Source organism: Girardinichthys multiradiatus, chromosome 23, assembly GCF_021462225.1.
Source record: "Girardinichthys multiradiatus isolate DD_20200921_A chromosome 23, DD_fGirMul_XY1, whole genome shotgun sequence".
NCBI classification, from domain to species: domain Eukaryota; kingdom Metazoa; phylum Chordata; class Actinopteri; order Cyprinodontiformes; family Goodeidae; genus Girardinichthys; species Girardinichthys multiradiatus.
Genome location: NC_061815.1, coordinates 14468305 through 14481204, shown reverse-complemented (window position 1 = coordinate 14481204; position 12900 = coordinate 14468305). Strand labels below are relative to the sequence as shown.

At 40.7% G+C, this 12900-nt stretch overlaps 1 protein-coding gene across 4 annotated transcripts in view; it reads right to left on the bottom strand.

The window, feature by feature from the left end:
- The window catches only part of si:ch211-26b3.4 (connector enhancer of kinase suppressor of ras 2), a 97410-nt gene extending 85528 nt beyond the window's left edge, over positions 1–11882 (bottom strand). For 2 of the 4 annotated variants that reach the window (XR_007036367.1, XM_047353832.1), the window contains exon 1: positions 11508–11882. Coding sequence is in view for 3 of the 4 variants with exons in the window: in XM_047353832.1 (XP_047209788.1) it covers positions 11508–11571 (64 nt within the window). In the remaining variant the exon portion in view is untranslated. The remainder of the gene's footprint in view (positions 1–11507) is intronic. The other 2 variants (XM_047353834.1, XM_047353833.1) reach the window with 1 other exon arrangement.
- Positions 11883–12900: the final 1018 nt, after the last annotated feature.

Sequence of the window (12900 nt, the reverse complement as noted above, 5' to 3'; positions counted from 1 at the left end):
CAATATGTCCTCTACCCCTGAGTGTGCAACCAATAAGACGGAATCGCCTGCGTACAAAAAGAGATTGCAAGAAACCGCTGATTAAAAAGCCATTCATCCATTTTCTATCTTCCTCTTTTGTACAGGGTCCCAGGGAAGCTGGTGCCTATCTCGAGCAGTCTACGGGCAGAAGGCGGGGTACACCCTGAACAGGTCGCTAGTCTATTGCAGGGCAACACAGGACAAACAACCGTGCACACATCCATTCACAGCTAAGGGCAACTGAGAGAGACCAATTAACCCAACAGCTTTAAAATCATTAGGACATAATAAATACATTAGGAGGCCAGTGATGCTTCCCTGTGTCACAACTCCATCTCACAGTCTGTTCACTTGAAGGAGTCTCATTTATTTCTACCATTTGTGTGCAGTTTTCAAGATGTGAGCTGACCCATTTTTGTGACATATTAAAACCAATAGTCTTCAGCTTAGTAATTTAGATTTATGGATTTTATTGAGGCGACTGTGGCTCAGTGGGAAGAGTAGTTGTATGACTAGAAAGGCACTATATACTGTAAGTTCAGTCCATTTACCATTTACCATGGTCTACCCGGTCAAATGCTTTCTGTAGGTCCAACATGATCATACAACAAAATGTATCCACAATCCACCCCTTTCGTAATTAAATCAGTTAGGTAAATTATGTAAGTCTCTTTAACGTGAGGTTTCCTAAAATCTGTCTGGAGCTCAAATAAAAGATTGTTATTTGATATAAAATCAAGACAGATTTTAATAAGTTCATCATTTATTGCAATAACACAATTTCACACACACACATAACAAAATCCAACCTTTACTCTGAGTACATTTATTCAATATTTATTCAGTCCAGTGTTAAAAATGAATCATTTCAGTACAAAGTCACAGGTGGCACAATAACCCCTAATAATCTTTTTAGCTTTAACTTTTAATTAGTAAGTCATTACTTTCTGTTTCTCGGGTAATAAAAGTAACATGACACAGAGGTCCATTTATTTATTTATTTTTTTAGACTGGCCACTAAGCTGGATAGGGAGCCATATTTAACTTGCCACCATTCACAGTGAGCAGGATGATGAGGATGAGTGAGATAAAAAAAATCTCCAGATCCCAATGCTTTGATGTGGTGCGCTTCAGCAGCTTTGCTCTTTTACTATATATTTATTTTGTATTTTTTTACCTTCATGTTTTCTGTACAACACCTTTGGTCAACATGAACTGTTTTTAAATGTGCCTCATAAATAAATTTGAGGTGAGTTTGAGTTAGAGAACATTTGACACTATTTACATGTCAACTCTGAGCCTTTTCTGTGCTTTCATCACACACACAAAAATGTGAAGTTTGCTAAAACCTACTGGAACTTTAACTGGATCTGTACTACTGTGGGCCTGTTTCTCTTCAAAAGGTCCTAGGAACTTTGTGTATAAAATATCAGATAGAGCATCAGAAGAGTTTAAATACAAATCTGGTGGACTCCATCAGAAAACTGAAAATTGGTCGTCACTAGATCATCCAGTAGGATAAGGATGCAAAACATATGACCAAATCCTCACAGAAGTGGTTGACCAGACACAAAATGGACTTTCTTTTATGGTCATCCTGGTTCCCAGACCTAAATCCTAGAGGAAATCCATGGGCTGATCTCAGGAGATGAAAGATAAGATGACTCGGGACAATGGAAAATCTGGAAAGACATTAAATGGTAAATGGACTGAACTTATATACCACTTTTCCAGTCATGCAGACCACTCAAAGCCCTTTACACTAGCGCCACATTCACCCAATCGCACTCACTAACGCTCACACATTCATACACTGATACGCAGATCGGTAGGCAACTTGAGGTTAAGTGCCTTGCCCAGGGGCACATCAACATATGGCATGAGGAAGCTGGAATTGACCCCACAACCTTCTGATTGCAAGACGACTACTCTTCCTACATCCCACAGTCACCTAAATAACCATGCCACTATGATCAGCTTACAAAAAGTAAGTACTTCAGTTATATTTTTTGCTTATTTTAAGGCTTTTTACCCATCTTTAGCAGAAATGCTAATAATTGTGGCTGGTACAATAATTATTACAGTGATTATTGCTGTTAAAACAATCGAGGCCAATATAAATGTTGAAACTGTAATTGATTGTTTTGTAATTAACAAAATGCTATTAAAATCTGTTCTGCTGATGTATTTAACTTCTGGCTTCTGGTTTATTTGTGTAGCCCCAACACATAAAAGGTCATCTTGTGACACTTTTGAAGTAAGATAAATAAGTTGAATTAAACTCTAATTAAATATAGTCCAGTTTCACCCAATTATAATCCAATTTATTTTATTCCAGGCAATTTACAATCCAATTCAATTTACTACTGTAAGATTACAGTGTTAATTGTGATACGAGATAAAGCTTACGCAGCAATAGTTTTCATGAAAACCTTGTTATGATTTTACTTTTATTAAATAAAATTATTTCATCAGGACATCAGGTAGAAGTAACAGCAGAAAATTTCATTTAGTTTATTATTCTTTATTATTTATTATTATTTCGATGATTAAAAAGTTTTATATCATGTTTTTATCCTGCATCATATAGGAGATATAGAGGATTGTTTTTTTGACCTTAATAAATTAGATTGTAAAGCTCCTGTCCTGAAACAATAGGTTGACCATGAGCACAGAACAGCACATGTGAGGACCCCAAAACTCCGCAACCCACCAACCACCACCACCTCCCCAAACACAACATGCACACACAGGGCCCTCTGTCCGAGCAGCCGGATGGAGCAGGCGCTTTGATGTGATGCCCACAGCGTCTCCCATCCCCTCCACCGCTCTCTCGTCCCCTCGCCTCTTTCTGCGTGTCAAGCCCACTCCTTCTCCTTTGCACACTCCCTTATTTTCTTCTCTCATCTTATTTTTCTCAGGTTTTTCTTTGATTTCGCTCTGCACCTCCCAATCCCTGAATCAGGGTTCCTGCTCTCTCCGCCCTTCCACTCCGCTTCAGGCCATAACAGAAGAGCAAAAGTTGATGAGTGTGTGTGAGTGTGTGTCTATATCCATATGCATATCTGTGTTTTTAGCCATGTCATCTCATGACATGTGCTGTGCTTCAAATACGATCAGATCAGGTTTCCATGACTACGGATGCCCCATTTAAAGTGGCTGCTCCTGAGTTGTGTCTGTGCGTGCATGTCTCGGTGTATGCGCATGCGTGCTTATTGCATATTTCAGCGAACACATACGTTCTCATTCATGTGCATCCGTATGCAGAGCTTGCATCTGTGAATTTTCTTTGGTGCATGTGGGGAAAAATGAGCGAGAGCTTCCTCGGTGGGTGTGTTTCTCATAATAAGGAACATTGTTTAATCTTTAATGCAGCTGAAACTACAGCAGGCACACAGTGAGAGCAGGGGGGACAGTGTGTTCTCCAGCACAGACTTCCTTACCATGTCAGCAGGAGACAAAATCAAGGGACACAGCATGGCTCTAGAGTCGCATTTAGAGAGGAAATCCTTCTTCTAAGGCCAGTGAAAGAATGCTAGGAATATTTGCAGCAAATTTCAATGTCTTTATCTCAGTGTTGGTTTTGGTTGAATGGAGCCCTGGGCAAGCCCCTCCTGTGTCTTTTGCAGCCTCTAACTGTTTGTTTGGTGTTGTTTTTTTTCCAGGATTGCTCTGTATTTAGGTCAATCAATCTCCCCGCCATCTCTGACTAGCATCATTGTCCCTGACAAAGAAAAGCATCCCCACAGCTTGATGTTACCACCACCATGTTTCACCTTTGGGACGTTGTGTGCAGGGTTATGTGCAGGGTTAGATTTTTTTTCTCCATGCATAGAGGTTTGCATGTAAGCAGATGTTTAATTTAGTTCTTTTTTGACCAGAGGACATTCTTCCTAATGTTTTTGCAAACTGCAAACAGGACTAATGGCTTTCTTTTGAATAATGGCTTCCTGTTTGTCACTGTTGCATGAAGGCCACAACTAATAGTTCTTCTGTCAACAGATTCTCGCATCTGAGCTCTACTCTTTTTTACTAATCAGGTGACTTCTGAAAGTACTTGGTTCCACTGGATTTTATTTAGAGGGATCAGAGTAAAGGAGCTGAAAACATGTGCAAGCCACAATTTTCAGATTTTTATTTAGAACCAGTTTATCAAACCATGCATAATTTTGGTTCACCATCACAACCATGCACTCCTTTTTGCTTGTCTGTCACCTAAAACCCCAATAAAATGCAAGAAAGGCTTTGGTTGTAATCCGAAAAACTGAATAAGTTCAAGGGGTATCAAAACTTTAGGAACGTGTTGCATTCAACAAGCTATAAAACATTTCATGAACAAGTGTTGGCTAAATGATACCTCTGTAAAAATGTTGTTTGGGTAAGTTGATGAAATGTGCACATGCTCTCACTTATTCACAGCCCTTGTCCACACACTGAAGTGTGACATCTCACCATTATTTTTAGACTGCTCCGATACATCGACAGGCACAGACAGGAAGAGAGATTACTGCAGGAGAAGTGACCAGCCTTATTTATTTTCCTGTCAATGTGGTATGCATCAGCAGGCTTCTGATACCCAGCACCTCAGAGTACAGGGTGATCTTATGACGAGAGGAAGAGAAGCCCATTTATCTGTGCTGCCTCGCATATTCGGGCAAAGATCTGCACGCATCGTGCTCAGCGCATCAATTGCGTCATCGATTGCACACACCTCAGCAGATACATACCCCTCGCACATGCACGCTCATATAGGAAACTCCTCTGGTGTGGGTGTTCAGATCATAACAAATGCTGATGAGTCATCTTTCTCTGAGTCCTCAACGGCATTTTGCTGCTGGAGCAGTCCTCTCTCCAGCAGTGGGAGATATATTGTACAGCCTGCTTTGTCTGCATGCCATCCAGCAGTGTCAGGTTTTCTCTGTAAGACTACAGATGATCACATCTCTCTGTCTAACATGCTTTTATATGACAAGGATGGGCTGTCAAAAGAGGTAAAAGAGATCCTGTCTGCAAAGAACCACAACTTCTTTTTTTTGTTCCTATTTTTGGTTGTGCTGGTGGGGGGTACAGTATTTAACTGTCTCACTGCCTGATCACTGTCCAAAAAGATGATGCATCTGTCTGTTTTGTTGAGATTTTGATGATCTCATAAAACTAACAAATGTACAATTGCTAGCAAAGCACCTATTAGGTATTTCCTATTTACATGGTGCCTTTCAGACATATTTTAACACATAATTTATTTTTCCAATTTCTCACATTACAATGTATTTCTATTTGGATTTTATGTGACAGACCAGCATAAAATGGTGCATATATTTATGATGTTGAGTTTTTTTTAGAATCTGAATGTGGGGAGTGCCATAGATCAGCACCCTGAATAAATACTTTGTAGAACTGCAGTTGATTGCAATTACAGCTGGCAGTCTTTTGGGGTTTGTTTCTACCATCTTTCCACATCTGGGCACTAAACGTTTTGCCCATTCTGCTTTGCAATATAGCTCAGGCTTAGTCAGATTGGATGGAGAGCCTCTTGTGAAGATCAAGTCTTGCCACAGATTCTCAGTTGTTTTTAGGTATGGACTTTGATTGGGCCATTTTAACACATGAACATTCTTGGATCAGTTTAAGCTCTGGCTGTATGTTCAGGATGCTGGATGGGAAACCTTTGCTCCAATATCAAGTCATTTGCAGCCTCTAACAGGTTTTCTTGCAGGATTACCCTGTATTTAGCTCCATTCATCTTCTAGTTAAACATGACCAGCTTCCCTGTCCCCATGGAAGACAAATATTTCCACAGCATTATGCTGTCACCCATGTGGACATGGTGTGTTCAGGCAGTTATGCGATGTTAGTTTTCCATATGTATGCCAAGAAGTTAAATTTTGGTTTCACCTGACTACAGCAATTTCCACGTTTGCTCTGTCTTCTACAAGACTTGTGGCAAATACAAATCTCCTGACGTTCTTTCAGCAGTGGCTTTCTTCTGATCACTCTTGGATAAAGAGCAAATTAGTGAAATAAATGACTAATAGTGGTCATTTGAACAGGTTCTTCCATCTCTGCAGCTCCTCCAGAGTTACCATGGGCAGAATGGCTGCTTCTCTGATTAATTGTTTTTTCCCTAGCCTGCCAATGTAGTTGGAGGACCATGTCTTCATAAGTTTGTAGTATTGCCATACTCCTCATTTTCTGACAATGGCTTGAGCAGTGCCCTATTGAATGTTCAAAGCTTGGGACATTGTTTTATAACCTAACCTTGCTTTAAACGTATCCAAAATTTCTCCCTGACCTTTCTGCTGTGCTCCTTGGTCTCCATGATGATGTTTGTTCTCTAATGTTCTCTAAAAAACCTCTGAGGCCTTCTTAGAACAGTTGGATCTGTGCAGAGCTTAAATTACACACAGGTTGACACTATTCTAATCAGCTGACCAGTGGAGGCAGTTGGTTGCACTGGATTTTATTTAGTTATATCAGAGTAAAGGGGGCTGAATAAAAATAAATACTACAATGATTAGCTTTTTATTTTAAAAAATGAATTTTGAAATGTAGATTTTTTTCCACTCAGAAAAAAATGCATTCACCATTTGCTGGTCTGTCACATAAAATTTCTTCCACTTTGACGTCTTTAATTTGAATGTAAGAAAATGTGAAAAGGTTTAGGGGTTGGTAACACTTTTGCAAGACTTAATAACTTTGTTGTGTTTTTCACAAGTTAGTTGAATAAATAGAAAAACAATTAAGATTATTTAAGAGTTCTAAGTCTCTTTGCTTCTATGGCTTGGCAATTTGTTATCTGTGGCTACAGTATATAGTCCTGGCAAAACAGTATTTTATATTGTGCAACAGATGTGAGTTAACATGAGCCCTTTCTATAATTCAAAAATCATGTTGTGAAAAATCAATTCAAAAATCATGAAGCAACCAATTTGGTATTTTGATAAATGTATAACATTAACGGAAATTCCTCCTATAAATGTTTGTAGAGGACTAATGTTTGCTTGTCAGCCTCTCTGTGCCTTATGTCTGTTTTTGTGTCCAATGGGAAAAAAATGGCTACAGACCTTAAAAGACGATCTTTGTGTCACCTCTTTCTAAAACACTACAAGACTTCTTGGATCAACATGGCAGCCATGAAGCACTTCCAGCTGAGAGGCTAAACTAAAGCCGTGTAAGCACACAGATTAATACTCGCCTTTTACATGAGATCCAAAGAAACAAGGTCTAGATGAAAGCTTGCCAATGATGGTTAGTGAAGGAGAACCCTTCACTTGAATGATAACACTGACAAATGTTGAGAATCCGAAACAAAAAGATGCTTTTTCAAAAAGAAGAAAAATCTAATTAAGTCACTTTTGATAAACAAAGGAATTTTTATGATTACGTTTCTGTTATATAAAAAGGAACCCAGTTTAATCAGTTTAATCCCATCACAAAAAAACAGTTTTCCATTTTTTAAAATCAGTTTTAATCTGAAATCATGATGATGTCCTATTAACGTTGTGATCATATATGTTCCTGCATGAGAGGCAGATAATAGACTAACATAAGTTAGAACACAATTGTGACTGTTGTGATTTTCCATGTTGTCTTTACAAGAAGCCCATCCTTCCTATCAAAAGCAACCTTTCCGTATATAAATTCCACACGCTGGGGAGCTAAGTCTGAATGATTCAAAACTCAACTTGACTCTGCTGAAACTCAGTCAAGTGTAATGAGAATTTGGTTTCAATGATGTTTAAATGTAAAATCATAAGTGTTTTCTTATGCGCTATCATGTTTTGGACAAAATGAATTACACAGTTGAGAGAAAACTGCTCTCACTAAATTTAACACATTCTACCCTGCTCATTTTCTTTTACCAAACATGGAAAAGTCAAGTTTTCCAAACGAACCCTCCACAGACCACAGCGTAAAAAAAACTAAAAAAAACGAACGAACGAACGAAAAATAAATTATTGTCAACACCCAGGTCATCCCAAATAGGTGTGAAGTTGAAGGAAAATTATACATAGTAGGGCTGGGCAATAAAACAATTTCAGTAATTTACTGAGAAACAGAAACTATCAATGACATTAGTAAAGTCTTTAAATTTCAGTTAAACAGACAATACATGTCGCCTAACAGGCAATATGTGGGGGCACTGTTTCTTAACATTCTTAACACAAGAAGAGATTGCCAACAGTAGTGTGAACTTCATATGCATTTTTTTTGTTGGTAGTAAAACATATTTCCACTTTTGAACAGTGCTGCAAATAGGTTTTGTAAATCAATCAATTGCTAAAAGTGTCATTAATACAGTTTTTCTCAATTGCCAAGACACTAAACCCTATTGTCTGAACCAAATGCTCAGTTGCCTGAACCCACAGATTGCATCAGTCACTCTTTTGGCAAAACCACAAGCACTCTTCACCTGTTTAGACACAACTTGCCAACACATTTTCATTGTGATGCACCTGTGTTGCATAATGGTGAGCACGGGTGTCATCGGTTGAACTCAACAACTCAAAATTGATCACACGTGTGGCCAATGATATGAGAGAACATACATAAACCAGTTCAGAGAGCACTGGTTTGTGAGGCACTACAATGGATAGAAATCTGAGAAGAGGAGATTGTGTGAGAGGTTGTCAAGGTGGTCAAGGTGGGCAGCGAAGACAAAGAACAGTGATATCTGATGAAATCAGAGCTACTGTTCTTGTTTGTGGTATGAGCATGAGACAGGCTGGATAAAGGGTACAACCAAACGTCAGTAGATCCACTGTGTCCACCATAATCCAAAGATTTAGAGAAGAAAACTGGTAATTACCTTTTTTGACATGGTATGTAAATGTTGACAGCAATTTCTGTATGACTATACTATATACTGTACCACAGTATACTGTAAGTAAACATATGTATCAGTACATCACTGTGCCAATGTACAGTAGAATTGTAATGGAGGGTCAGTCTAACCATTTGTAGGCCTAGTATTCCACGTATACTATTGTAACTGCATGTTCTCTTTTTGTAGAATTGAATGACAGCCACATGGGGATGGGAGGACAGGTATGTTCTCCCCACACCTAGAAACCCAAGTCAATATGGTCCATGAGAACAACACCATTAAACTGTGTGAAATTCAGCAGAAGATCATTGAGGACCATGTATATTTTGAGGGTGTCAACAGTGTCAGCCATTGTTGTTGTCCCTAGGCAGCGTGGTGGGGCAATGTCACATTGCGTGCTGCCATCAGCAATCATGGGGTTTTCCACCATCATGCCAACCTGGGGCCCTACAATACTCACCAGCTCCTCATTTTCCTCAGTCACTTCCGAGATGCTCTGTTAGGGCAGCAGGATGAACATCCCATGTATGTTCTCATTTGGGACAATGTGAGTTTTCACAGAGTCCTCCAGGTCAGAGAGTGCCTTAATATGAGCCAAGGTTTTATCAATGTTTGCCTTCCACCGCACTCCCCTTTCCTGAACCCCACAGAAGAATTCTTCTCCACATGGTGGTTGAAGTAATATGAACGCCAACCTTACACCAGGGTAAATCTCTTGCAGGCCATGGAATTAGCCTGTGGTGACATAGGTGTGGAGGAATGCCAAGCCTGGACACGCCATGCCCCATGGCCCCCCATTGCCTGGCCATACAAAATGTGGTCTGTGTTGGGGATGAAGTCCTGTGGCCTGACCCAGTACAGAGAAATAATGCTGTGGCTAAGTAATGTACTTCTCATTTGTATATTTGTGTACTTTATTTTTATGTAGGCTTACTGTATACAAGTGCTAAATACACAGGTATTTGGTTTTGCAACATGCATTTAGCCTACAGTCAACAATAATAATTTAAGTAAACTTTAATAGTTATCATTAATGTTTTATTATTGCTTGTTTTAATTAGTTATTTAAGAGTGTAGTGAAACAGATGCTAACTTAGAAACTAGAAATTTGATTTCAGACCATGTCATGATATTTATCAAAACCCTCCAATACAGAATAAAAATTGCATGCAAATTTTTTGTCTATATTGCCCAGTTCTAGTACTTTTTTTTTTTTTTAACTAAACATCGGAAAACGTGTGGTGTGCATTTGTATTCAACCCCTTTACTTTGATAATAAATAAAATACAGTGCAACAACTTGCCTTGAGAAGTTACCTTATTAGTAAGTGGGGCCCATAGGTGTGTAACTAGCTGCACGTCTGGTGTGCTTTTTAATAGCTTTTCATAGCTTGAGATTAAAATGTTGTTCTTTTCTTTTAAATAGTTTGATATGAGTCATACTGGAAGAAGATCAATTTTCAAGTCTTGCCAGATTTTCAACCATGAGCCTAGTCTCAAGTTTTGTGCAGTCTCTAACATTTTTCCTCTGATGTTTGCCTTGTATTTCAGCCCATCTATCTTCCCACCAACTATGACCAGCTTCTCAATTTCTACTGAAGAAAACCATCCCCACAGCATGATGCTGCCAACTGAAGAACCCTCATAGGCTGGCTGCACTGGATTTAATTTAGAGGTATCAGTGTAAAGGGGCAAATAAAATCCCAATGAGATACACTGAAGTTTGGCATTGTTATGTAACATTATATGAAAATGATAAAGGGGTGCAAATACTTTAGCTAGGTCCATCAGCTGCTTCTTGAACGAGATCAGTGCTTCACCTCAATGAGAATGAAGCATTTCTCGCGGAAACATACTGGAATAGGCTACTCTGTGTTTAAATTACGCATTTATAAATTGTTTCGGCTCCTAGTCATCAATCAAGCAGTGATTAAGTCATTGTCTAAAGTAAGAGGATTGCGCCCCTCTGCATGTCAATAGGCCTACCACAGTTTGACCAAAAGTATGAGATCACCAACAGGCACTCACACACATACACACTCATACACAGGTATTTGATTACTCATTCACACCGTTCTATGTACGTGTCAGCTAGGCGAGCTGCAAAGAAGGGGAGAGTGCATTGCGCTGTCCGTGGTGCTGAAACTGGCTGCGCGGCGGCCAGCGGAGATGGAGGTGGAGCGCGGTGCATGAACTACATTAACTGTGTGTGTGTGTGTGTGTGTGTGTGTGTGTGTGTGTGTGTGTGTGTGTGTGTGTGTGTGTGTGTGTGTAAGCGGTGACACTCCCGTACACAGCCTTCACGGCGCGTGGTAATATGCGCTGGAGGGCATGTGCCAGAGAGTGAAGATGACACATCTTCCTCATTCATTGATGAGAGCCGCCGCTGCTGCTGTATGGTGATGATGATGATGAGAGGTGCGCTCTCAGGCAAGCCAGGTGACACAACGCTGAGCATCCACTACAACTCCTCAGACCTCTTTATACGTCGTTTGTGGCTTTAATCAGTCACTTAAACCCCACGTTATAGTCCGCAGCTTTGGATGCGAGGGAACACACATGCCCACAATGTGGCCTCCTCACCAACCCTCAACCACCAGCAGCGTCATCATCATTCTAACCATAAGCAGCGTGGTGCAATGAAGAGCGTGCAACCTTACCTTTCATCCAGTCCAGCACTTGCTTTGGTGTCCATTTACTGATAGGCTCCATAACCAAAGCCATGGTGTCACAGTCTCTCCGAGGTGAGCAGCGCGGGACAGAATGCGGGCGTCATAAAACGACTTGTCGGTCACATCTGGAACGAAGGAGCAGTGTCTGAATAAGAGGGGGAAAAAACCCTAGTGTGGGTTTATTATCTCCATCAGAGCTCGGCCGCCTGCAGAAACAGTGAACGGGATGCGGTGGTGCAATCCGCACGCACACACAAACACGCACGCACACGTTATCTCCTTTCTCTCCTTCCCACCTCTCTCTCTGTGTGTGTGTGTGTGTGTGTGTGTGTGTGTGTATCTCTCATGCATTCCCGCCAGCAGCCCCGCGCTCTGTGAGAAGTGGATTCGGTGGGGCTGCGAGGAGACGGAGCGACCCCTCCCCGCCCCTCTACTCCTCCCGCCTGCCTCGCTGCAGCATCACAAGGGGCACCACGCATAATACGGAATGGTGCAACGCACACCATACAGGGAGGATCTCTCTCCGCCCCCCCTTCCTCAGACACACATATATGGAGAAAGTGGCTTTATGCAAGCTTCCAGCGAGCCTGGTGCTGCAAACTCACAATTACTAACGCATAGCCTCCACGGCAGCTGGTTTAACTAAGACACGCTAAATGCAAATAGTGTTCCTGCTATGCGCTGTGACATGTCTGTGACATCGCAAGGTGAAGTGTCAGCAGGTTCCCTCCATCTATGGAAGTTCACTCCCTGTGGATGATGTTATCGGCATCAGTTGTCAGGCACTGAAGCGCACTCCCCGAGCTGTGAGCAACAGCGCCCCCTGTTGCGGGATTTGGAGACGGGTGACGTCATGGGATAAATTCAATAGCACATTCAAACCACCAAACTCAATAAATAAAGAAATAAGTCTTAAACAAGAATATATATACTTACAACCGATTCTGTTCCATACATTTCTGCAGGGTCGCAGGGGGGCAGCACATCCCTGATTATACAGGCGGGGTACACCCTGAGTTGGTTGTCAGTTCATCACAGGGCAACCATACATGCACACACTCAGAAATAAGCACATTTTACAGTGAACAATTAACCTAAAATGCATCATGTTTTTGGATTGTGGGGAGGGACCTGGAGTACCTGTACAGAACCCATGCAAGCTGAGCAGTAAGACCCCGGAGTAGGGGGATTACTTGACTGTTCGAGTTAATTCTTACACGTTTTGGTGCAAAGTAAAAATTGTATTGTAATTGTATATGAATATATAACATATGTAATAGTTTTTTTAAATAGTTATGGATGGTTTTTGTTTCCAGAATTGCACTTTCTTTTAAATTCCAGACATTTTCCCATCAACTCTGACCTCCCTGTCCATGCTGAA